Source organism: Rhinatrema bivittatum, chromosome 2, assembly GCF_901001135.1.
Source record: "Rhinatrema bivittatum chromosome 2, aRhiBiv1.1, whole genome shotgun sequence".
Classification (NCBI taxonomy): domain Eukaryota; kingdom Metazoa; phylum Chordata; class Amphibia; order Gymnophiona; family Rhinatrematidae; genus Rhinatrema; species Rhinatrema bivittatum.
Genome location: NC_042616.1, coordinates 238,920,270 through 238,947,617, shown reverse-complemented (window position 1 = coordinate 238,947,617; position 27,348 = coordinate 238,920,270). Strand labels below are relative to the sequence as shown.

Sequence of the window (27,348 nt, the reverse complement as noted above, 5' to 3'; positions counted from 1 at the left end):
TCATTTGTTGGATGCACGTCATATCATCTTACACTATTTGAAGGTCACCAACAGTTTTCATAGGCTGGATCATTTGTTTGTTCTTTTTCAGTAGATGCAGTACAGGGACAAGGCTTCTAAAGTGACAATTTCCCAGTGGTTAAAGAGGCTTTTGCTTCCGCTTACATATGTACAGGAGTCTTGGTACCAGAGGGACTGCAGGTTCATTCCACTAGTGCGCAGACTATGTCTTGGGCTGACTATCAGTTGGTATCACTGCAGGAGATAGGAGATTTGCCAGGTGGCAAATTGGTCTTCACTGCACACTCTTGCCAAGTATTATAGCCCAGACTCTGCTGGATTTGCCAAGAGTGTCTTATGAGCAAGTCTTTCGGGTTTCCACCCAGTTTAGGGGAGTTTGGGTACATCTCATGAGTCTGGACTGATCTGGAGGATGATGAGGAAATGAAAATTAGTTTTTATCAGCTAATTTTCTTTCCTTGAGTCCCACAGATCAGACCAGAATCCCGCCTTGGATATGAAGACTGCTCTATTCTGTGTGTAAATGTTATCCTTTCCTGGAGAATGTGTCAAATTCCACAGGGCCAAAACATAATTTATTAACCGTGGCTAGCTCCTCATTCTCTTGCCCCACATTCTTTTCCTAAGGAGGGGGTGTCCTTTCTGTGGGGGTGAAAGAAAACCTTCTTGGCCCAGGAACATTTATGTAGTATCACATTAGGTGTGTGTTACTCTTGCTTTTCAGGACAAACCAGGCTGGACTCTCTAGATGGGTGTTCAAGTTAAAGTTTACTTGGATTAAGTTTAAAATAGTCAAGAGGTGCAACAAATGAAATATCCAGATATATCCAGGGTCCAAAGATTTACATGAGCTAGCATTTAATTGATCTCTAACTCTGTGGATGTGTCCCTCCAGGCAGGGGCTTGAAAGTAGCTTATTCTCCATGACTGGAAATAAGTGTCCCAAATGGGCTGGGTTTGTCCTAACCGTGACAGATACCCTACCCAGTTCCTGAGGTTCACGAAGAATCCCGCACTCCAACCTGGCAGTGTCCTGTGTCCCAGGGGAGGAAACTCTGTTGGAGGTCTCCAGATGTCCTCTTCTTTTCTCCCTCCGACTCCTTTTCAAAAGACAGATGCAGCCTTTCAGAAGAAAAGGCCTACTACTGATAGCAGTCCTTACAGCTTCCAGCTTGAGGCAAGGAAGGGTGTCAGAAGACAGCTTCCTGCCCTCTTGGTGGTAAAAACTAAATCTCTGATCAAGACATTTCTGTTCTCTCTGCACGGTCATTGCAGCCTCTTCATGAATGTACGAGGGTAAGTCAGTAAGTAAGTCACAAATCTCTCTACTAAGGTAATAAAACATATATCTGTAATGTTGTCATATTCCATAGATGGCAGCACCTTAGAAGTGCTTATGTACATAAATAGTTATTTAAACTGTGCATGCGCAGGGGCTGTGTACACAAGGAAAATGGCTGCCGTGTTGACAGATTGTACGGTCCAAGAACAAGGTGCTGTTGTCCGATTTTTATGGGCTAAGGGCTTAGTGGCAAAAGACATTCATAAAGAAATGTATCCAGTATATAGAGAGAAATGTCTCTCGCGTAAAGCAATTTATAACTGGACCGATAAATTTGCACAAGGACGTGCCAACGTGAACGACGAAACCAGACCTGGTCGACCTGTAGAGATTGCGACAGAGGCTTTCCCGGTGCGTTGGATTTTAGGTTTTTAGGTTTTCTTTTGCTTAAAGTTGGGATCCACTTCCTGGTACCTGTCATTTCAAATGTCATTTGAAATGACAGGTACCAGTGCACCCAGGATACTGTATAGGCGCTGTATAGCGCCTATACAGTAAAATGGATTGCGCTTCATGGACGCGCGTTGGACGCGGCTTGCATTTGCATGCCATTTAAATACAGTATCGAGCGGTATGTGTTTCAAACTGTGCGTGCGGCAAACGCGGGTGCGCCCGGCACTAACGCACCTCTTTCTACCACACCTTACTGTATCGGCCCATTATTGTGTTCAAGTTTCTCTATGTACTGATGTCCTCCAGTTGGGGAATTACCGTCCTCTTATTCGGGAGTCAGGGCTGTTAACAAAGGTTTTGCTTAGGTACATTGCAGGTGGAACACTGTTTTAAGTACCATGAATACAGTAAAGTTTTTCATCTCTTTCTCCATCTGCTGGTAGGGGAGAATAACCTATGCATCTGGACTGATCTGTGGGACTCAAGGAACAAAAATTAGCAGATAAGAGTCAATTTTCCTTTCTGTAGTTGTTGAGTGTAGTGTTACAGTTCCACCTGCTGTGCAGCCTTCCTGGTAGGAAAGGTCATCAACGAGCTTCACTCACAGCTGTTCTAGCCACCTCCTCACTAGAAGAGATGCTGTTCTGCCTAGCAGTGGCTATTTTTTAAGTCAACTTAATTAATAGCAGGTAATGGACTTCTCCTCTAAGAACTTATCCAATCCTTTTTTAAACACAGCTACACTAACTGCACTAACCACATCCTCTGGCAACAAATTACCCACTTGTGTGACTGATTTGTTTTGCTGTCCATGGAAAACATCTGTTACAGGTAAGCATCTTCACTTTCTCAGATCTTTAGAGGGCAGTGGTATCAGTGTCACTACAGACTTTGCCTCTAGCATCTGGAGGATTACAAGTCTTATTCCCAAAGATGGACCCCCTCATTAACGTCTAGACTTGATCAAATAAAGTGGAACAGATCAAAGATATTTGTAGAGAGCTTTCTAGGGACTTAATGATGTTTCATACCAAAAAGCCGTGGAAAACATCTGCCTCATGAACATGATGTAGTTTATACAAGTTGCTAATTGGAAAAGCAAAGGCAAATTACAGAGGAAATTTCAGAAGGATCTCTGTTTTTTAAGGTATTGTTTGCTTGAACCATTTTTAGAAATGAAAAAGAATTTATGTATATTCACAAATATAATGTATGTTGTTGTATGAAAGCCATGGCAGAGTTGTAGTTCTAATGGGAACCTTAATGTTTTCTATGAATTCAGTTTCAGGTTTATTTTCTTATCATTTTGCAAGCTTATTTGTAGTTTTCTTTGTTAAAATTAGGGGGCATTTTGCTGAATTACTGAGCTACTGGCAGTTTGTTGGAAAGGATAAAACTTGTATGGCAGCAGAGTATTTTGAATCGCTAAAGCAGTATGAAAAAAGCTGTGAAGGAGAGGAGAGCATGACCTGCCTAGCTGACCTTTATGAGACACTGGGACGGTTTCTCAAGGACCTTGGTCTTCTCAGTCAGGTATGTCTAGAAAATCATTTTGTATATTTTTCGTGGGTCTAATGGAAGCGGTAAGGTAACAACATTGAAGGAGGTGTATGGTTTAGTGGGAAGAACATTAAACTCTGAGGCAAGTTCAGGTGCCTTCTGCCAGTATCTGTATATGAGACCTCCTTAGGTTTGTCTCCTTATTTCTTCTAGGTGCAGGGAGAAGAGCATAGTGTGCAATAGTAAAAAGAGGAGCATGGGATATGAGAGGAGCGTGGGATGTAGTAGCAGTGGAAAGGCGCAGGGAGAGGAACATGGGATATAGTAATGGAAGGCGGTGCATGGAGAGGAGCGTGAGATAGAGTAATGAAGAGGAGCATGGGTGCAGTAGCAGAGGGAGAGGTGCCAGGTAAATGGGCGTGGGATAGAGTAGCAGGGGAGAAGTACTTAACTTTGATGTGGTGACCTATACATTTGGCTTTGCAGGCTGTGGCTCCTTTGCAGCGGTCTCTAGAGATCCGAGAAACAGCACTAGATCCAGATCATCCCAGTGTGGCGCAGTCCCTCCACCAGCTAGCAGGAGTTAATGTGCAGTCTAAGAAGTTTGGCAATGCTGAACAGCTATATAAGCAGGCTCTGGAAATCAGTGAAAATGCTTATGGTGCCGAACATCCACGAGTTGCTCGGGAACTTGATGCACTCGCTATGTTATATCAGAAACAAAACAAGTATGATTAATTTAATCATCATATGTATTTTAAAGTAAGATCCTTATGATCACTATGTTGCCAGATGTGTTATCTAAACTTCATCTGTCCTTTATTTCTTTTAGCTTATTGCTTTTCTTTTCATTGCTAATCAGTGCCAGGCACTGTTTTGTTATTTGCCTTCTCCTCTCGTCTGATTCCTTGTATGTGGTTCCAGTACTCTGCTTACAGTAAAGTAATTACAGACTCCAGGGAAGTGTTTTGTTTTTTTAAAGCACTCTATCATAGTGTCTGGGAAGTATATGGAAATCTTAGGGAAGGCAATAAGGAAAGTGGCCACAGGACTTGGAATTCCGGTGTCACTTTTTTTCCATTAGAATGCAAACTCATTTTAAAAAAAGAAATTCCTTATGGAATTTCCCTTTGAAAATTTGGCTGGTCAGACACAACATGGGTACAAAGTACCTGCGTACTTTTGCAACTGCATTGAAGAAGATGCAAAGTATGTGCTGGAAATTCTGCTCAGAGATTTCATTATACAATCTGTGTGTTTTTTCTCTCCCCTGTCCTGTCTCCTCCCAATACATGCATACTTTTACCCACAGTGAGGGAAGATGTGTGGAGAGGGTGTATTTTGGAGGGACAAGGCAATATTCAGCCTGCAATTTTACACTGATGAACATCAATTTGCCCACATTAATTTGATCATTGACCCTTAATGACTGGCCTGGAGTATGCTATTACAGTGATAAAATGAAGAGGAACTGATCTGTCAAGTTAAAAAAAAACAAAAATCAGAACCTTACTAGAGACAATTAAGGGACAATGTTCAGAAAGTTTTCCAAGGGTATGTGGTTATTTTACTTGTGGAAAATCGTTTTCTGAAAATGGTTCCCCCTTTGTATGTGGGGGAAAAAGAGACTGTGCTCCGGGTGGCGTAGGGCTGGCCCCCTAGCGTTTGCACTGAGTTTTCCCTGAATGTACTTTGCACCGGTAAGGTGCGTGGAGTAAAGACTCCTTGTGGTAGCGACTTGCTGCCAGATTTTCAAAGGCGTGCAAGCCGTGCAGGGAAATTGAGAATTGCACTCCCCGTGTTTCTAGACTTCCTTTCATGTCATATGTCATTTGGGGTATTTTCAATATTTATTTAATGGTGCTCTGAACAAGTTTTTCTGTCAGTGCAAACAAACAAAAAGGGTGGTGCCCGGCCCTCTCAGGCTTCTGTAAATCAGCAGAGTGGGTCTGCGGACCTTGCCACGTTGCCGGTCCTAGTCCTCTCTTCTGCGGCACTGACAGCCTAGGCTCTGGAATAATCAGAAAGAGGTCTCTACTTTGGTTCTGCCATTTTGGAGTTTCAGATTTAAATATCTAATGAAAATGAAACCCTGCACCCCCAAGGGTTTTCTGCTTCTGTAATCTTGAGTGTGAAAGTAAACTGATCGGATTACTTCTTGATATTCCCAGACAAGGATAAATGAGGGGGGTGGGGTGCTCAGCGCTACAGTCGCTTCCCTGATCAAATAAATCTCGTTATGGCGCTTCAGTGTACCAACAATTAAATATGAATTCTGTCAATCTAAATTCAGACATAGCTCTTCAGTGGACATGGGATATAAAGTCAAGCGGATGATTTGTGCTGGAAGAGCTTTAGTGCTTGTGATGTAGTAATGTTAACCGAGAAATGAGATCTAAGCCCATACATTCAAAACCATAAAGCTACTGGAGCAGTCACATGACTCAATTTTCTTTACTTTTTATGGGAAAATAATACAGAACTGGATGAATGACGCATATCTATGCAAAATTAGATTTTTTTCTACGATGAACTTGACAGTGTTCCTTTAGAGATTTTTTTTGCCTACATACAAAATAGTAGAAAGCCCATCCTAGTTAGTGCTGTGTATTCTAGGTCTGCTGACAAGGGTCTTTCTAATTCAAAGGTCAGTCCTTGGTTTCTAGGTTTGGTGAAACTGACAACCATTTTCATAGTAGCATACAGTATGTATGCATTTTTACAATGATTAACCAACAGAAGGCAAACATTTTCTTTTTTTTCATCAGAAATTGTTGCAGCCAAGAGTTTTTAGCTTGGTTAAAATGTGAGGAAATTGGCTGAGCAGATGCTGCAGTCACATAAACTATGCAGTACTTCTCATGAATGAGTTTCTTGTTTATTTTCCTTTTGTCACTGTACTGTACTGCTGTTGTTTGAAAAATCTTAAATGATTTTTGCACCATATGGGTTCAGACAGCACAGTGGCTTTCATCTGAAGACACAGTCTGTAACCAAATGCACAGCGTTTGGTGACTGTTTCGAGAATGGATGCTGATGAGCACTGGGTCACTGTCTCAGGAATGGACAGTGTCTAATAGTGAGATGCAGAGCACTGGGCGACTGCCCCAGGAGTGGATGCTTTCTCATAGTGAGATACAGAGTGCTGGGCAACTGCCTTGGGAGCAGACACTGTCTCACGGTGAGAGGCAGAGCACTGGTTGACAGCCTCAGGAGCAGATGCTTTCTCACAGTGAGATGCAGAGTGTTGAGCAACTGCCTCGAGACGTACACTAGCTCACAGTGAGATACAGAGTACTGGGCAACTGTCTCGGGTGGAGACGCTGTCTCATGCTGGGTGACTGCCTCGAGAGTGTACACTAGCTCACATTGAGATACAGAGCGCTGGGCAACTGCCTCAGGAGCCCCTTTTCTTCCTCTCGGTGTGGCTAAAAGTATGAGCGCTGTTCACAGTTCACATTTGTTTACCTATATGAAAAACTGAGAACGGACTTTTTGAAATGTTTGTGTTATTTATTTTATCTATTAGAAATGTGATTTATTAAGTTAATAAATCAAAGCAAGGAACATAATAAAATTACATACATAAAATTCAAAATAAACATCAAATATTCTTATATAAGACAAAACAAACAAATTTATACAAATATAATATAAAAAAACACAACAAGCTATTTCCGATGTGTATTTTATTTAGAATTTATTTTTTATGCTGCCTTTCTAAAACAACAGCAGGTGATCTGGCAGGAGATAAAACAAACCCTACAATAAAACAAACCCTATAGATAAGTACAATAATAAATTGTACTTTAACACTTGCCCTGAACAAGGCGTGCCAGAACTTTTTTGTGTGTGCGCGCGCACGTCAGGCCCATTTTCAAAGGAATGCCACACAAGGAATTGCCCTTTGGAAATGTGCTTGTGACTGCAAGCCCCACAGGCAGTATCAGAGTCATCCTCCCCATGTATTAATCAGTTTACATAAAGATTTTGTTCCATCTGTGCTTGTGCCAGATGTCCTTAATAAAGAAAATGCTCATTGTCACCAATAGTTGTCCTGACTGATCTGTCTGTCAGACTTTGAGGACTGATGTTAAGGTTGTGAGGAGGTTCCCCACAGAAATCACTGACAAATCTCTCTTAAGTAAGAGTATTTGCTTCCAGTTCTCAAGGGTCTGCTTTTCAGGAGAAGCAAACTAGGCAAATTAACTTACTTCCTGGACTAAAGGCTTACAGATTAAATCTGATGACGAGTCATGGTGAATATTGAGTGAAATATGAAGGTCCTGGAGGTCTGGGACTGACTACTCCGAGTCCTGCCTAGAGCATCACTTCTCTTTTACTCTTCTGGTTAGCTGCTACAGCACGGGCTGTACTGTTTTGTTTTCCTTTCCTTAATTTCTTATACTTTCCTCTTTTTACTTAAGATACGAACAAGTTGAACAGCTGAGGAAGAGGTCCTTGAAAATTCGTCAGCGAGTTGCCCATCGGAAAGGGAGCATGGTAAGAAGGAAGAATCTGGAGCACTTTCTTTTTGCAGCTGCATGCGAAGATTAGGCAGTACCTGCTATCCTGGGCAAAACTCTTCACTCCATGTAGCTTCCTTTATTTTTTCAAATCGAGATTTAGCAGATGAAACACAGAAGGAGAATATGATGGAAGATGACAACCAGAAGGCACATCTTCCCTGGCCCATTCTCCCTTCTTAATTCTAGTTGATCTCCTTATTCACCCTCTTCCCAGCTATTCTGTTACCATTACTATCCCCATCACCATGCTAGAGAGGCTATTACATGCATCACTTTTTTTTGTGGGGGGAAGAAATGTCTGACTGAGTATCTGGGAGAGGAAAGATGGACACTTAGAACATAAGGTTAGAAAGAATAAAACCTAAAGGATCTGTGGAGATCACCTCTCTGCTTACACTGTGAGTGTCTTGGATCCCTTCTAATTAAATATTGGCCAGGGGCAAAGAATAGTAGATAATTATTTTGTGGCACTGATATTTTTAATCATATTGATTACTATATGGTGTTATTGTATACCCAGCATTGTAGATGGTAAATCACTTGCATACAATGTTCTGCTGAAGTTGCGCATAAGCTAAGAAATCCGTATTTGGTAAATCATAAACTGATTGTAAGTCAGAAAAAGGAACTATCCCCTTATTACATAGTTGGCCCAAATTAGTCAGGCCACGGACCTCCAATTGTTGAAAAACTAAATTCTCCTGTCCCATGGGGAATTCGCGGATGTGTCGTATATGTGACAACACAGAGTATTTCTTTACCCCTATTAATGCAAATTTCTACCTTTTCCATATAGAGAGGGTAGTATGAAGGCTCGGAGGTAGTGAGGCCATCTCTCGGGTGTTATAGCTCATAGGCCAGAAAATAGCTTGCAGGGGGGACTACCCCAATCAGTGCCTGCTCTATCAGGACCCACTGCTTTCGAGAGTTTAATTCATGACCGTCAAGTATATACTTTAATTGAGAGGCCACATAGTAATGCATTAATGAAGGTAATCCTAGACCTCCCTCTTTATGTGATTGGTACAAAATCTGTCTCGCTACCCGGGGAGGGCGTTTATGCCACACAAAGGCAAATATCTTACGCTGAAGTGGTCGCTGTATCGCTGTCGGGAGTAGGCAAGGAAGCGTCTGAAACAGGTAACTGATTTTAGGTAACAAGATCATTTTGATCGCGGCCATCCAACCAAACCACGAAAGATTCAGCCGCTCCCAATTATCTAACTCCCCCTTCAGGGAGTGAATCAAAGGGTCATAGTTTAATCGCACAAGATGATCAGGCTCTAATCCCAGATTAATGCCAAGGTAACGGATAGGACCCCGTGTCCATTTATAGGGAAAAACCCATTTGGCAGATCGCAATAGCTCAGGAGAAAAATGAGCCGGGAGAATCTCTGATTTGTCTGGGTTAACACGGAGGCCAAATCGTCTCCCATAGCTCTCCACCAGGCACATTGCAGCTGGGACCAATACCATAGGCTGTTGGAGTGATAAAATAACATCATCTGCATATAAAGTAATCTTATATTGTTGCCCACCACAACTGACTCTTAAGATATTTGGGGCCCTTTGTATTGCTTCGGCCAGGGGCTCCAAACTAAGCTCAAAAAGGAGGGGGGACAGGGGACACCCCTGCCTGGTTTCCCTTCTGATAGGAAAATTGGCAGTGTAGCCATGATTAACTTTTAGGCAGGCTAGAGGTTCACAATATAACTCCCGTACCCAAGTGGAGAAAGTTCCCCCCAATCCTACCTTGGCCAAGACAGCAAACAAAAAAGGCCAATAGACCCTGTCGAAGGCCTTCTCAGCATCTAATGTCATAAACACCGCAGGGCTCCTCTTCGAGTTTGTGATATATATTAAATCCATTAATTTCCATATATTATCGGCAGTTGTCCGACCTGGGATAAAACCAGCCTGATCTGCATGAACAAGCTGGCCTATCTGTCCCTGGAGGCGAAACGCTAGAATCTTGGCCAGGATCTTCAAATCAATTTTTATAAGGGAGATAGCCCTATAAGAGGCAAAGCTGTCACAATCCTTCCTAGGCTTCGGAATTAAGGTGATCCCCACTACATTACCGAAAGAAAGGAGTTTACCCCCCTCCCGAAGGTTATTGAACATGGCCATGAGAAGAATCCTCAGGATAGTGTGATATTTTTTATAAAACAAGGGTGTGAATCCATCTAAACCTGGGGATTTTCCCGCCTTCAGGTCTTTAATGGCCCAATCTATTTCTAAAGGGGAAATCGGTTTACCCAAAGATGCCTGTTCCGTGGGAGTGAGGCATGGCAACGGTATGCTGGCCAAATAGCATGCTATGTCTGCCTCCGCGGGTTCCGCCTCCAGCTTATATAACTCCTCATAGTATTCCTGAAAGCGTGCCGAATCGCATCTTGGTTCAAAAGGAGTTCCCCAGTAGCTGACTTAATGCTATGAACAAGGGCTCTTACATGCTTAGCCTGCAACCACCTGGCCAGTAATTTACTATGTTTATTCCCAAATTCATAATATTTTTGCTGCAAAATATCCAGTGCATAAGCTATGGTATTCACATCTAAAGCTGCTATCGCCTCTCTCTTTTGAGTCAACCACCTAATGGGAATACCTCCAGGGTTTCTTTTATGCCTCCCCTCTAGGTTTCTTAATTCCCGGACCAGTGTCTCCCGACTGGCCAGTCATTGTTTTTTACAATATGTAGCAAGACTAATGCAGTGACCTTGGAAAATGGCCTTCATGCCTTCCCATACCGCTACTGGGGATTCCCCTGCTATAGTATTGGTGGAAAGATAGTCCTCTAAGGCCTCATGAATCCGGTCTCCATAGAGTGGGTCTTTTAATAAAGAGTCATTGAGCCTCTAGAAGTTGCGACTAGCATCCCGAGATCGTAATGAACATACCACCTTATTGGGGCATGGTCAGACCATGTGATAGGCTCAATATCCACTTTAGAAGTACCGTTGACCAAATTTTAGTAACCAGGAAGTAGTCAATTCTACTATAGGTGTTATGGGGTGGGAATAGAAAGTATAGTTTCTACTGTGCAGGTAATTAAGCCGCCAAATGTCAACCAGGTGAAGCATATGTAGGAGGTGTTGAAAAGCCCTCCTAGCACTCCCCAGGCCCCAAGAGGCCTGAGCTGACGTGTCTATAACTGGTGCAAGAGGGATAATAAAATCTCCCGCTATTACCAAATTTGCATTTGGGTAGGTGGCTAAATGATGGGAAACCTCCCTCAGAGTCTCAACCTGCATTGTTGGTCGGCAGTATATGCTCACTAGCACCAATGGTACATTAGAAATTGTAACCTGCAAGATAAGAAAACGGCCCTGTGGGTCACAATATTTGTCCTGGATTTGGACCAGCAAATGTTGGGCAAAAAGAATGCCCACCCCACTATACCGCTGCAATGCCGTGGTCGGCGCATAGATTTGCAAAGGAAAACGCTGGGAAGTAAGTAAACTTCATCCTTACGGCGTAAATGAATTTCTTAGATGAAGAACATAAGAAATTGCCATGCTGGGTCAGACCAAGGGTCCATCAAGCCCAGCATCCTGTTTCCAACGGAGGCCAAACCAGGCCACAAGAACCTGGCAAGTACCCAAACACTAAGAAGAACCCATGCTACTGATGCAATTAATAACAGTGGCTATTCCCTAAGTAAACTTGATTAATAGCCGTTAATGGACTTCTCCTCCAAGAACTTATCCAAACCTTTTTTGAACCCAGCTACACTAACTGCACTAACCACATCCTCTGGCATCAAATTCCAGAGCTTTATTGTGCGTTGAGTGAAAAAGAATTTTCTCCAATTAGTCTTAAATGTGCTACTTGCTAACTTCATGGAATGCCCCCTAGTCCTTCTATTATTCGAAAGTGTAATTAACCGATTCACATTTACCCGTTCTAGACCTCTCGTGATCTTAAACACCTCTATCATATCCCCCCTCAACCATCTCTTCTCCAAGCTGAACAGCCCTAATCTCTTCAGCCTTTCTTCATAGGGGAGCTGTTCCATCCCCTTTATCATTTTGGTTGCCCTTCTCTGTACCTTCTCCATCGCAACTATATCTTTTTTGAGAAGCGGCAACCAGAATTGAACACAGTATTCAAGATTCGGTCTCACCATGGAGCGATATAGAGGTATTATGACATTTTCCGTTTTATTAACCATTCCCGCCACCTGTACAGAGAGCCTTGTGAATTCCCTAAATAATTTCTGGCGCTTGACCAGGGAATTTAACCCCTTAGTATTGATAGAAATACAATTAATGTCCACCATCTATACCTCTATGGACTCCAGCTCCCACTGATTCCCCCCAAAGAGCTATCCAAAAATGCACTTGCACCCCACTATTTGCCAACCCCATATCTGACGATGAAAACCTTCCTTTTGACTGACATCACTCCCCGGATACCCTTCCCCCCCCTTCCCTCCCCCTTCCCTCCCCTCCTCCGTCCCCGTACTAACTCCTCCACACCCATTGTGAACCTCTGTCGCGGAAGGAGATCCCCCTCGACCTCCCCCACTGTGCCTTCTACTTTGATTGTAACTCAAAACACTAACGCAATAGTATAAAGAGCAGACCCCCTCTGCCCCCTAAAACCACACAAAACAGAACAGGCGATCTGGACCCACAGGTATTGTGGAGAACCATCCCCTACATGTCAGCATGGCCTCCCGGCACCCCAAAGTCCCGGATCTCAAGTGGGCCTCCCCTTGTCTACGTCGTCTGTGTCCACCGTATTCCATGTGAGGCAACTTCCACCTTTCTCCACACGCTGCCACTGGGGCTGATTCTGCACTGATATCTTGACCGGCGGCTGGTCCAGGGTAGAGACGTTGATTCCCACAGCCTGGAGGACTGGTGTAGCCTCCTGCATATTTCTCACCTCCGTCATAGTACCTTTAATCGTGAAGGCTAACCCCCATGGGTAAACCCAACAATAGCGAAAGTTTTCTTTGCGCAAGAGGGCTGTGAGCGGCTGAATTTCCCTCCGACATCGTAAAGTAGCCGGCACCAAATCAGTGAATAGCTGCAACTCATGTCCCTCCCAACTAAAGGGGGACACCCTGGCCAGGTGGGCATAGCGGAGCAGGTCCTCCTTTACAAGATAACTATGAAGACAAGCTATTATGTCCTTAGGCTCGTTCCGAGGAGCGTTACCCAGTGCCCGGTGCGCCCTCTCTATCACAACTTCAGTCCGGCATTGGGACTCCCCGCTTTCCATGCCTGTTGCTAAGAGCGGGTCACGTCCATAGCATTGGCATAGGCTGGCACCTCTGGGAGGCCCCGAATGCGGATGTTTGCACGGCGAGACCGATTCTCCAAATCCTCGAGCTTAAGTTGTGTTTCTTCATACTTTTGCTGCAGGTCTCTGATAACTGTAGAAATCGCCGCGACTTTTAAAACCTGCCCCTCCACAATACTCTTTGCATCTTCCACACGGCGACCTAACTCCCGCATGTCCCTGCGCAGGTTCTCTTTATTGACATTAACCTCATCTTTTAAGGACCTGATATCGTTCTTAAGGTCGGCAAACCAATTGTCAAAGTCCGTTTTAGTAAGAGCATGCAGCGCCTGGGTTCCCTCCTGTTCAGGAGATGGTGAGTCCGGTCGCTTGGCCCCATTTTGCTCGACTGCTTCTGGTCCCAGGGCAGCAAAGCGGGAACCAGAGGAATCGTAGGAGAACTTGCTCAGATCTACTAACTTCTTGCAGCCGGTCATGTCAGGCTTCACTGTAATATACACTTACTATATGTCTTGGGGGGTCTGCTCCAACTGTACGCTATTATTAGTTTTAAAACAAACAGTGGGGGAAGTGGGGTGGCAGAACTAGACGACCATAGCAAGCTGTGACATCCTGTCTTGATTAATTATTCGGAAAGGAATGGCACTTAACCGTGCCAAGGCCGTGGCTAGGTTCTTCGTCCTGTCAATTAAGAACATAAGAACATAAGAAAATGCCATACTGGGTCAGACCAAGGGTCCATCAAGCCCAGCATCCTGTTTCCAACAGTTGCCAAACCAGGCCATAAGAACCTGGCAAGTACCCAAAAACTAAGTCTATTCCATGTTTACCATTGCTAATGGCAGTGGCTATTCTCTAAGTCAACTTAATAGCAGGTAATGGATTTCTCCTCCAAGAACTTATCCAATCCTTTTTTAAACACAGCTATACTAACTGCACTAACCACATCCTCCGGCAACAAATTCCAGAGTTTAATTGTGCGTTACTGAGGAGAGTGGATGACGGTCGGGGGGGGGGCGCCGGGAGCTCAAAAAACGGCGGCAACGTTTCTGGACCACAGAGAATAGCTCAGTCTTTGAAAATTGCAGTTTTTGAAAATGTGTATAATTAATATTGAAAGTCCCCTGTGAAATTGCTGCTCTCCCCCAGGGAAGAGCGATGGTGAAGAGCCGACAGCTATTTTCCCTGTTCTTGTGTCCCTGCTGTGTTGTGTGCTGCAAAGATGGTTGCCAGGAAGAAAGCTGATAAACAAAAATACTTGTAGTGACATATAATATATTATAATCTTTATTTGTTTTACAACAATATTCCGAAAGATACCCTTCTTTTAACATTTCAAACACAAACCCAAGGAATACCCACCTAAAAATCCCAACCTATACTCACACAGCATTCATACTTCCTTTCACACATATATTTTCTAAAACCTTTTTTTCCCTAGAAACTTTTTCTTGTATATTAAAATTCTCCAAGTATTTTTCTTTTTCAAACAAACATTTCAAAAAGCAGAAAAAGATTCTTATTGCTATAAATTTTTATGACTCTCAAATAACCACATCCTTTTCCTTATATCAACAATTATGCTATTTTTATATTCTCTTCATCCTCCCGATCCTTCTATATCCTCTTCATCCTCTGGCCGCGAAGATGGCGGCCAGGAAGAAAGCTGAGCCTGTGCTGAAACTCTCCTTCAGCTTCCCTGCTGCTCCACGAACCACATGGCTGCTTTAAGAAAGGTCTTAAACCCCCTACTTCTGCCCAACCTGACACTGCGACCAGAATCACGTTGGTAAGGGCAGGAATATCGGAGACATTCTTATTTTGAATTTTAAAGTTATGCTTGAAAGTTTTTCCTGCGGCTCCAATGGCGGTCGGTAAGAAGGTGGAGCAGGGGCTTTGGTTACTGGCTGCCTGCTCATCCCACGGCAATCAGCACTTTGTAGGTTTTATTTTATTTAAGTTAGTGCTGTGGTTAGTTTCTCAAAAACCTCTGCCCGGACTGGCCTGAGTCGGGAGGCTAAACTTCACTTACTTACAGCACTCCCGACCCACGGTGAGCAGCATCCTTTTGTTGAGCAAATTTTGTCAGCGACTCGTGCCCGAGCCAGTGCTATGCTTAAAATCAAGTTTTATACATTTTTTGTGGCAAATTTGTTGTTCAGTGAAGAGGCAGGGCTGGAGCCTCAAACACGAGCAGCCATCCCTTCTCGCGGCGAACAGCACCCCCTTGTGTTTTGGTTTTTTTTTTTGGGGGGGGGGATCGTTTATGCTTCTTGAATGCTGTTCTTTTTGCCTTTATTTTTTCAGCCACCTCCTTAGAGAACCAGATTGGTTTCTTTTTCTTCTTACTCTTGTTTACTTTTCTAACATATACATTTGTTGCCTTTACAATAGCTCTTTTTAATTTGGCCCACTGTTGTTCCACTTCACCCATTTTCTCCCAAGCTCCCAGTTCTTCCTCTAGGAACATTCCCGTTTTGACAAAATCTGTATTTTTGAAATTCAAAACTCAGGTCTTTGTGTGACTTCTCTGGGTCCTATTCGCAAAATCGAAATACACCGTCTGCTGATCACTAGTGCTCAGCTGAGCCCTTACCCGAACATTAGAGACATTACCACCATTACTGAGCACCAGATTGAGTATTAACCCTCTCTCATGGGTTCCATTACCATTTGTTTGAGCAGAGCTCCTTGAAGGGCATCCACTATCTCTCTACTTCTCGCAGATTCCGCAGAAGGGATACTCCAATCCACATCTGACAGATTAAAATCTCCAAAAAGCAACACTTTGTCCTTCTTTCCCACTTTTTGGATATCTTCAATGCGTTCACTGTCCAGTTCTTCTGTTTGAGTCAGTGGTCTACAGATCACACCAGTAAAAATGGAAGCACATCTTCCTTATTTTAGGACAGTCCACAATGCTTCTTCTCTACCCCATGTCCCTTACAATTCAATTGCTTGTATATTGTTTTTGACATAAAGAGCTACTCCTCCCCCTTTCATAGTTTATTGTTTTTTATATACCGCCGCATTTCAGTTTACAATTTAAAAAACAAATAATGAAATACAATAAATACATTTAGTAATAAAAGATAACAGCTAAAAAATTAAAAGCACTGTAATAAAGATTAGCTGTTAAAAGATAGATTTTATTCTTTAATTTTAATCCTTATCTGTCCTCTGTGTCCTTGCTTAGCAAGATATAGCCCGGAATGGCCATATCCCAATCTTGAGAATCAGTGAACCAGGTCTTCATAAGTACTCTTGTGCTGTATTTATTGGAAAGATGACAGCAATCATACATTTTTTCTTCTGTGATAGAAAAAGGAGCAATGGAAAATGAGCACACACTCTGATTACATTTTTCTGTAACTGCTCTCATTTCACTTCATATTTCCTGAAAGCAAGCACTATTTCATTGTGTCCCTTTACAAAACTCATTACTGTGTATTCCTTTATAAGTAGAATAACTGAACAATAATTTTTAGACTGTTTTGTTGGATTTTGGACAGGATGTATGCTTGCATTATTCCCATGTGCATGCATGGAGAGTAAAGGGATGTTGACAGGGAATGGTTGTTGATAGGCCCTTGCTGTTTTGTGTTTCAGTATGGGTTTGCTCTGTTGAAACAGCGTGCCCTGCAGTTGGAAGAACTCACGCTAGGAAAAGACACGCCTGACAGTGCTCGGACGCTCAATGAGCTGGGAGTCCTCTATTACCTGCAGAACAATCTCGAGTGCGTAATTCTTGTGGAAGAGATGTCATATGTGCATGAAACAACTGTCCCTGGGACTGCCCTCTCTGAATAGTGCAGACGGGCTGCTCTGTTCCCCTGCAAACTTGTGATCAGGTGCTTGAGTTGGTATCACTGTGGACATAGATCTGAAGAGAGAACACTTTTCAGAAGGTTTTTTTTTTTTTTTTTTTCTTACAGTAAAAACAAAAATGGCAACTAATGGCAGGGATAGAAGGGGGATTAAACAGGCAAAGTAGTAACAATAATAGTTTTAAAAAAAAAAACCAAAAAAAAAAACATGAAGTACTGTTAAGTTGGTAAAAAAGCCACAAATAATTGCCAGACTAAATTCAAGAAAAATAAGAAACAGGAACATCATAAACAATAGAAATAAACCCATTTGTTAACTAAGTCATCATACTGATTTTTGGTGCCCTAAATGGGACCTTCTTCAGATGCCTGTTTCTCATTTTTCTATTTATTTAAGTTAGGCCGCTCCTGGTCCTGTCAGAATAGGCTGAAGAGAGAGACTGTTAGGCTAAAGATAAGCTACCAGTGCCCTTATATTGTTCTTCTTTTCCTCTTCTCTTTGTCGGCTTGCTACTATACCACCGAGCAAGTCTGACACTGAAGTCCTCTGGATCACCTACATACTGTTGCCTGGCACTCTGTTCCTCTTCAGCACCTGTGCCAGTGCACAACTATTTTGGGCAACCTAAAAAAATACCATTAGCCAGGAAAGGATGTCTTCTAAGCCTTATATGCAGGAAGAGAGGGAGTACGCTGGCAGTCAGCTTTAAACATAATGGCAACACGGAATAATTTTTACATCACAAACATAACAGTTGATGCAGGCAGATTGCTCAAAGTTATATTCAGCCATGGCTTTTAATGGAGCCAATGAATTAAATCATGCTAAAAAATGTGTGTGCTAATTTTTAGCACACATTTTTTAGCTCAAGCATTAACTTAATGATAGGCATAATGCACAAGCAATATGAAAAATACGCAGAGAAAAGCACAGCAAACATACAAGGTCATTCATCAAAATGCGTTATTGTTCATAATGCACAGCGCAAATGCAAATTTTTTAGAGGAGTGGGATCAGGGAGGAGTTTGGGTGGGATTTAGTTAAATGAGGTGCAATATCACACCATGCGATAGCATAATGCATACTATCGCACAGTTTTAACACCAGAAATAACTACACTTTTTTCCTGGCGTTAGGCTGTGCAATATGCCCGAAATGGCCATAATGCAATTCGCGATAAATTTTTAAAATTGCATTTTGACCATTTCTGGGCTTAGGAGAGGGGAAGGGGAGAAGGAGAGGAGTGGAGGGAGCAAGAGAGAGAGCCAATCAGCCTCTGGGGAGGGCCTCAGTGTGTGCACCCATTTATATTTCTGTAGGAGGGCCATCTAATAGGTCGAGGTGAGGTGGTGATGGTGGTGGTGGTTTAGGGTTTAGAGGCCAGTTTCGCATGTAGAGTGAGACGTACGAACAGTACAGTACACCTTGGTGAGGATTTGACATAATTTGGAGTGAGGAAAGTCTCACAAAGATGAAATTTTGTACTATATTATCTCACCCTATCTGTGGGACGAAGGAAGAGAGTCAAGCAAAGGCATGAAATAACAAGGTCCTTATATTCTGAGATGCTGCAAGGTACTTAATCAAATTTAATGTGCAATTCAAAACAATGTCATTTGCATCACTTTTGCATGCTGTTTTACTTTCATAATCCTCTGTGCTGCAGCAGTAGAGAGACGCCAGATTGATTGAAGCAACAGGATTGGCTGATGTTGTTGAGCTCCATCCACGGTCTAAAACTGGAAAGAAATGTTGGCTGTTGTAGAATGTAATACCAAGACTCCAGTTCTTTCACGTATATCGAAAACCCTGAAAGAAAAAAGCCTGCAAAGAGATGAAAAATGCAAGGCATCATTATAGTTATAAAATAACTTTACAATATCAGGATCCTTCTTTTTCAAAATCTATCTTCCCTATTGTATTACTATAGCATCCTTGACAGTGTCCTTTATGTAAATATCTTTTCTATAGCACATCGTGTATCTAAAAGGATCATACAAAGATTGTACGGTTTGTTCTAGAAAGACTTTATGAAGACTTCCCAAGACCCAAAACATTGCTCAACTTTTTCTGCTGTATCTAGTCGGGCAGAAAACGTTTTTCTTTCTCAGGGCATTGAATGGAGGTCTGACTCTGAAGCCTTTACCTCTGCCATTTGAGCCATTATGAATGCTGTGTTTTTTTGTGCCTTTACTACAGGACTGCAGAAATGTTCCTGAGACGCTCCCTGGAAATGAGGGAGCGCGTTCTGGGACCGGATCATACTGATTGTGCCCAGTCCTTGAACAACCTGGCAGCGCTGTACAATGATGAGAAGCACTACGACAAGGCAGAGGAGCTGTATGAAAGGGCTCTGGACATCAGGAGGAGGGCACTGGCTCCTGACCACCCATCGCTGGCTTACACTGTGAAACACCTCGCAGTCCTCTATAAGCGCAAAGTAAGTGCAAGTCAAAATTGTAGTCATTCCTTCAGTGGGTTTAACAAGACAAGTTTAAGTTTAACATTATTTGATATACCGCCTTTCAAAAAAACATCAAAGCAGTTTACAAGGGAGGAGTAGAAGATCAGGATCTAAAGGAGGAAATTGTTGAATTTTTATTAACTGATTATATTCTTGATTATACCACAGAGTTCCAGCAGTTATATTAGTTCAGGAGAAAAATAGATTCCTTGAAACCTATGTGGTCTTAAAAGCTCATGCACTATGACATTGTTGCACAATTAAAGATATTGTGACCTACATAAGACCTTAAGAATTGCCATGCTGGGTCAGACCAAGTCCATCAAGCCCAGCATGCTGTCTCCGATAGTGGCCAGTCCAGTTCGCATGTACTTGGCAGATCCCATAAACTAAATCTAATTCCTGTTACTTCCAAGGATAGCAGGAGCTTTCTTAAGTCTACCTGGCTAATAATATGTTATGAACTTTCCTCCAGGAACTAGTCCAATCGTCTTTTAAACCCTGCTATACTAATTGCCTTGATCATTTCCTCTGGCAACAGATTTCACAGCTTGATAGTGCACTGAGGGAAAAAGTGCTTTCTCCGATTTGTTCTGAATCTGCTGGTTATTAGTTTCATGGAGTGTCCCCTTTGTTTTAGTATTATTTGAAAGGGTAAATAATCCTTTATTTACCCATTCCACCCCACTCATGATTGTATGAATTTTTATCATGTTCCCTCTCAGCCATCTCTTTTCCAAGCTGAAGACTCCTAGCTTGTGTAGCTGTCATCATAGGAGAGATGTTCCATCCCCTTTATTATTTTTGTCGCCCTCCTCTCTACCTTTTCTAGTTCCGCCTTGTCTTTCCTGAGATGGGGTTACCAAAACTGCATACAATACTCAATATGCGGTTGCATCAAGGCTCGATACAGAGGCAATATGATACTTTCCATTTTATTCTCCATTCCCTTATGGATCATTCCTAGCATTCTGTTTGCAAGGAATCAGCTTTTCTGCTGGACCAATACAACTCCTAGAACTCTGCAGTATAAAGCATAAGGTTAGTTACAAGAAAACCAATAAAGTATTTGAATAGATACCTTTATTTCAAAGATACGAGCTTTCAGGACCACTTCTTCAAACAATGACTTTTAAGTAATTTTATATATGCTAGGGCTACATTGTACTGTCTTTATTTATTTAGTCATAGCTTTAAAAAAAGCTTTCCCTGTACGTACCAGGATCAGTCCAGACCGCTGGTTATGCCTCCCTTCCAGCAGATGGAGTCAGAGAAAAGCTGAAAAGCACACCCAGATAACCCGGTGTGCCACCTGCGATCCTTCAGTATTTCTCTGACTCCAGCAGATGAAGGATGGCATAACCTGCCATCCTTCTTCTGTTGATCCTTTGCAAAATTCTTTATTTGATTGATTTATAAGTGAAGAGGCTATCCTACCCTTAGTACCTTTGACTAGATAAACTTGTAATAAGTAGTAAAAAAAAAAAGTGAAAGACTGAGTTCACTTTGTAATAGCAGGCAAGGCTGGGCTTCTGCCCTTGGCCTTAATACCCAGAGAATATTGACACAGCCCAGTGAGTTGGGGGGGATTTACTGGTGGGCCAGTCCCTTCCCCTCATGAAGTGCCAGAGACATATTAATTCCTCTGATGGGAGCTACAAATTGAATATTAAGCCCAGAGATGTACATTCCCCTGGTTAGGTAGCTCTAAAAAAAATAATAAAATAAATAAATAAAAGCCTTTTTTAATCAGAGCAAGCCTGCTAAAATCTCCCAGGGCTCCAGAGGGAGTGAATTGTTTCACTCAGCTGTTTCTCTGCTTACGGCTTAGATTGCCATGCTGCGAGGATTGCGATGTACAGCGTGTGGAGAGCCGACAAAGCGGCTCTCTCTCGAAGGCCTCTGCTCCCACTGTATTCCCGGGGGTGAGGGGCCTTCATCGCTGCCGATTGCAGGGAAAAGGTCAGCGTTGCCGTGATCGCGCGGCTTAGGACGCAGTCAGACTGTTCACAGGGAGAGGCCTGCCCCGTCCCTGACCAGTGCGAGAACGGCGGCCATTTTGCCCGATTCGGGTCCCGATGCTGCTCAGGGCTCAGATGCACATGGCTCAGGGGGGAGGGGATTTCACCAATTTCTCCACCTACGTTAAGCCCCCAAAGGCCTCACGATTTGGGAAATGGTTCTTGTCCTCCTCCTGCCATGCCTCTGGGGGGGCCCTTAAAGAGACAGCATCCATTTTCTTCTCAGTTTATTTTACTGCTTCACAAAGCTTATATGGAGGCTGAGGCAGACTTGAATGGGCAATATTCTCCTCCTGCTAAGATCCCTAGACTTGCAGAGGATCAAGGGGCTCCCAGGAACCCGGCCTTCCCGTCCCGCTCCTGACGCTGATATACCGGCACCTTCCACTCCGGGGCCCGTGCTTCCAGATCCCTCCCCGGTGGATATCAGCAATGATGTTGACAATGCCGCTCCAGTGGAGGGGGATGATCCGCGGGTACTCCGGTTATTTCGTAACGAGGAGCTAGACCCTTTGATTCCTCATGTACTACAAGAACTAGATATTCAGGCTCCGCAGCCGGTGTTGGATCCTTCTTCAGGGGATCCTGTTTTGTCGGGCCTGTGGGCACCTCCTAGAATTTTTCCTTTCTACCCGATGCTTTTACAGCTTATGACCAGGGAATGGGATGCGCCTGAAGCCACTCTAAGGGTTAGTAGGGCCATGGAAAAACTTTACCCGCTGCCAGACGAGTTCTTGGATCTTCTTAAGATCCCTAAGGTAGACGCGGCCATGTCGGCCATCGCCAAGCTCACCACGGTTCCAGTAACGGGAGGAGCAGCTCTCAAGGATAGAAAGCTGGAGGTTCTACTAAAGCAGATACTTGAAGTATCGGCCCTCTGAGTTAGGGCAGCCGTCTGTAGCAGTCTCATGCAGAGAGCTACCCTTAGATGGGTTCAATAGTTACTCACAACTCAAGAGCTCCCTCCGGCGGAGGCAGAACAGGCCAACCGCATGGAAGCGGTGGTTGCCTATACAGCGGATGCTTTGTACGATCTTCTTCGTACTTCTGCGTGCACAATGTCCTCGGCAGTTTCGGCAAGGAGGCTTCTTTGGCTCTGCAGTTGGTCGGCTGATGTCTCTTCTATGTCTCGGGTGCCTTTCCATTTAGAGGAAAGTTATTATTTGGAGATGATCTGGAGCAACTGGTTAAGTTCTTAGGGGACAACAAGGTTTACAAGCTCCCGGAAGACAAGCCCAGGCCATCTCGCCCCTTTGGAGCGACCCAGGGTAGTTTTCGGGGTCAGCATCGTTTTTGTATGGGTAGGGGCTCGTCTTTTGCCCCTCGGCAGTCGTCGGCAGGGTCTCAGGCTTGGGCTCATTCCTTTCGAGGTAGACTGCCTCAGCGCTATGGATCCTCCCAAGGATTTTCCTCCAGCAAGGCTTCCCAATGAAGGTGTGCCGGCCCATTCCTCCATTCCCGAGATAGAGAGTCGTCTATCCCTGTTTTGCGAGGAATGGGTCAAGATTACATCGGACCAGTGGGTTCTAGATATCATAGAACATGGTTACGCTTTGGATTTTTCTCGCCCACTTCGGGATCTCTTCCTGGTGTCTCCTTGCGGGTCTCAGGGGAAACAACAGGTGGTTCTTCAAACCCTGTCTCGGTTAAGGGCTCTGGGAGCAGTTGACCCAGTGCCACCGGATGAGCGTTGGACCAGCCGATACTCCATTTACTTCATCGGCCCCAAGAAGGAGAGCTCCTTCCGGCCGATCTTGGACTTGAAAAAGGTCAACAGGGTGCTACGGGTACCTTGGTTTCGGATGGAGATGCTGAGGTCCGTCATTGTGGCTGTCCACAAAGGCCACATTTTGGCTTCTTTGGATCTGACGGAGGCTTACCTTCATATAGGAATCTGCAAGCATCATCAAAGGTTTCTGCGGTTCATGGTCCTGGGCGAGCATTACCAGTTTCGTGTACTGCCGTTCGGTTTGGCAACGGCTCCCCGCATCTTCACGAAGGTGATGGTGGTGGTGGCAGCATGTCTTCGGCAGGAGGGGATATTAGTTCATCCCTATCTGGACGACTGGCTTATTCGAGCAAAATCAAAGGATCTCTGCACAGTGGCGGTTCAGTCGGTTTTGCACCGCCTCCATTCGCTCGGTTGAGTCGTCAATTACGCCAAGAGCCAACTGGTACCATCCCAGGTGTTAGAATTCCTGGGAGCGCATTTCGACACATCTGAAGGAAAGGTTTTCCTACCTTGGGAGAGGATGGCCAAACTAATTTCTCAGGTGCGACATCTGTTGGCCCTTCCTTTGCCCAAGGTATGGGACTATTTACAAGTTCTTGGTTCTATGGCATCTACTTTGGAGTTGGTTCCATGGGTGTTTGCTCATATGAGACCTTTGCAGAGGGCGTTGCTTTCCCGTTGGGATCCCAAGTCCGAAGAGTTCCACTTGCCCTTGCCCCTCCTGGATCCAGCCAGAACCAGTCTAGAATGATGGTTGGTCCCCGATCACTTGCTTCAGGGAATGGACCTAGAGACTCCCCAGTGGATGAACATGACAATGGATGCCAGCCTTTCCAGTTGGGGAGCAGTCTGTCAGTTGCGATCAGCGCAAGGTCAATGGACAGCTCGGGAGTCCACGTTGTCCATCATTCGGTCGGAGTCAAAGGCGGTTTGTCTAGCACTGCTCCGTTTTCTCCCGCTAGTCCAGCATTGTTCGGTAAGGATCCTATCCGACAATGCGACCACCGTGGCTTACATAAATTGTCAAGGGGCACAAAGAGTCAGCCGGTGGCTGCCGAAGCAGACAACTTGATGGCCTGGGCGGAATGCAATCTGGCCCAGTTGGTGGCGTCCCACATAGCCGGAGTGGACAACGTCCAGGCAGGTTTTCTCAGTTGACAAAGGCTAGATCCCGCTGAATGGGAACTGTCGAAGAGGCGATGCAGCTCTTGACTTGCCGGTGGGGAGTCCCCCAAACTGGATTTGATGGCGACTCAGGTGAACGCGAAAGCGGCTCATTTCTTCAGTCGCAGAAGGGAGCACAGGTCGGAAGGGGTGGATGCCCTGGTCCTTCCGTGGCCTCACAACGTGCTCCTCTATGTGCTTCCTCCTTGGCTGTTGGTGGGGAAGGTCTTAAGACGAATAGAGTCCAAAAGGGGACCGGTTATTCTTGTAGCTCCGGAGTGGCCACGGAGGCCGTGGTTCGCAGACCTGATCAACCTGGCGGTAGTCGGTCCCTTGCATCTGGGTCACCTACCGAATTTACTGCGACAGGGTCCAGTATTTTTCGATCAGGCGGCTCGCTTTTGTCTAGCGACTTGGCTTATGAGAGGAGACAGTTGAGAAAGAAGGGCTATCCGGCTGTAGTGATTACCACTCTACCACATGCACGAAAGACTTCTACTTCCCTCACCTATGTTCGGGTGTGGAAGGTTTTCGATTCCTGGTGCAGTGGGTTGAAGGTGTCCCCATGACAGTCCACTATTGTGCACATTCTTGCATTCTTGCAGGAAGGCTTAAAGAAAGGACTGGGGTATAGCTCACTCCAGGTTCAGGTAGCAGGGTTAGGCTGTTTAAGAGGTAAGGTTGATGGTACGTCTATTGCAGGCCATCCAGATGTGGTGAGTTTTTTGAAGGGAGCCAAACATTTACATCCGCCGGTGTATGCAGTGTGTCCTTCATGAAGTTTGAATTTGGTTCTCCGTGGGCTCTGCAGTCCTCCCTTTGAAACTATCAAGCAGGCTGCGTTGAAAGATTTAACACTCAAGGCGGTGTTTCTCATGGCTATCTGTTTGGCCAGACGAATATCGGAGATTCAAGCGTTGTCCTGCAGAGAACTGTTCTTGTGAATCTCGGATTCTGGGGTTTTGCTTAGGACGGTGCCTTCTTTTCTGCCAAAGGTGGTATCGGCGTTTCACGTAAATCAGTCAGTTGAGTTACCGGCTTTTCCAGATTTGGATAGGAATTCTCCTCAGGCTCGGGATTTGAGAAGACTGGACATCTGCAGTATACTTCTGCGATACTTGGAAGTGACTAATGCTTTTCGTTTGTCAGATCAACTTTTTGTCTTCTGGAGCAGTCCTAAGAAAGGGTGTAAGGCTTCAAAGACTACTATTGCCCAAAGGTTGAAGGACGCTATTGCTTCAGCGTACATATGTCACGGGCGGCCAGTGCCAGATGGTCTTTGGGCTCATTCGATCAGATCTCAAGCGGCATCTTGGGCAGAGAGCCAATGTGTTTCACCTCAAAAGATTTGCAGGGCAGCTACTTGGAAATCTTTGCATACGTTTGCTAAGCATTACCGTTTGGACGTCCGGGCTCCGGATGTTGCTTCTTTTGGCAGTAGTGTGCTTCGAGCGGGACTCTCCTTGTCCCACCCCATTTAGGGCAGCTTGGGTTCATCCCAGCGGTTTGGACTGATCCTGGTACGTACAGGGAAAGGAAAATTGGTTCTTACCTGCTAATTTTCATTCCTGTAGTACCAAGGATCAGTCCAGACGCTCGCCCAGAGGTATAGTGTTCCAGAGAGTCCGCTCAATTGGTTTTGTTTTTTCTCTCTGCAGTATTTAGACGACTTTGAAGAATCGTATACAAACTTATACATGGAAGCTTCTCATTCCGTACTCTTGTAGTGTACATAGTTTTTTCACAGGTTGTTGTTCAGATAAATTCATTTGATCTAGTCATTGGTTGTTAAATTTACTGCATTCTGCTTTGATATTGATTATACTGAAGGATCTGGGGGTGCTTTTCAGCTTTTCTCTGACTCCATCTGCTGAAAGGGCAGCATAACCAGCGGTCTGGACTGATCCTTGGTACTACAGGAACGAAAATTAGCAGGTAAGAACCAATTTTCCTATACTTTCTGTAGAAACCTTTGTTAAATGGTCTCTTTTTTTTAGTTTTAGAAAGACTGCTGTATTGTGAATTTTTGTTTTGTATTTTATTTCTTTTTCATAGAAATTCAAATTTTTTGAGCATGCTTCCCATGACAATCCTGTGAAAGCTGATATCCCAGGCATAACAAAGCCTTCACAAAAGACCTCAGCTCTGTATATCTGTAATAACTTAACTTCTTCTTAACAGAATTTCTTCATTTTGTAGGGGAAGTTGGATAAGGCTGTACCTTTGTACGAGCTGGCTGTTGAGATTCGACAGAAATCATTTGGCCCTAAGCATCCTAGCGTAGCTACTGCCTTAGTAAACTTGGCTGTGCTTTACTGTCAGATGGTATGTAATCTGGTTTTCTACTTTTATGCTTACTTTTGAAGTGATTGGTTTTTCCTTTCTTTTTCCCCTTTATGGTTTGACTTTCACAGGTGTAGGATGGAAAGAAAACAGAGCGGTATCAATCATTGTAGTTTATTCTCTTCTTTCTTCCAATATTAACCTTGCCTACACCCAGAACATTAATTTATATAGAACATGGCGGCACTTTGACTTCACTTGCAGAGACATACTGGGAAAGAGAAACACAGAACAACAGGAAGAGTTGACCTAGAAACAAAGAAAAAGAAAGGGAAGCAGAATGAACTAAGGGACCCAAATTTAACCTACCATTCTTCCCTCACTCTCCATTCAAGTCAGGTATAACTGTAGAAGATGAGTGCGTTGATGCCATGGAGAACTTAATTTGAGTTCCGTCACTATTTTGAAATCAAGGACTTAGAATCGCTGCTGAATCTGCCGTTACGGTTCCACCTACTGCACAGCCTACCTTCCACCAGGGGGTCCTCAACGAGCACTGCTCTCAGCTGCGCAAGTTAACCTCCTCACTGATTACCTGATGCCGCCCCAGGCCTGTTTAACCCAATCTGTCCAATCCCTCAGTGACTCTTCATGTAATCACCTTGACTCCTTGACCTGGTCAGCCTTGTCTTGATATAGTTTGCCTTGTGCCCTAGCCAGGCCTTCCGTCTTGCCTTGTGGTCTACCTAGATCTTCTACCTTGTCTTGCGGCCTACCCAGGCCTTCTGTCTTGCCCTGTGGCTTACCAAGGCCTACTT

At 44.2% G+C, this 27,348-nt stretch overlaps 1 protein-coding gene across 6 annotated transcripts in view; it reads left to right on the top strand.

Moving 5' to 3' along the window:
• NPHP3 (nephrocystin 3) overlaps nt 1–27,348 on the top strand; it is a 232,133-nt gene that overhangs the window by 178,908 nt on the left and 25,877 nt on the right. For 5 of the 6 annotated variants that reach the window (XM_029589315.1, XM_029589314.1, XM_029589316.1 and 2 more), the window contains 6 exons: nt 3,100–3,289; nt 3,743–3,984; nt 7,684–7,759; nt 16,648–16,775; nt 19,066–19,306; nt 26,447–26,572. In XM_029589315.1, coding sequence (XP_029445175.1) covers nt 3,100–3,289; nt 3,743–3,984; nt 7,684–7,759; nt 16,648–16,775; nt 19,066–19,306; nt 26,447–26,572 — 1,003 coding nt within the window. The remainder of the gene's footprint in view (nt 1–3,099; nt 3,290–3,742; nt 3,985–7,683; nt 7,760–16,647; nt 16,776–19,065; nt 19,307–26,446; nt 26,573–27,348) is intronic. The other variant, XM_029589318.1, reaches the window with a different exon arrangement.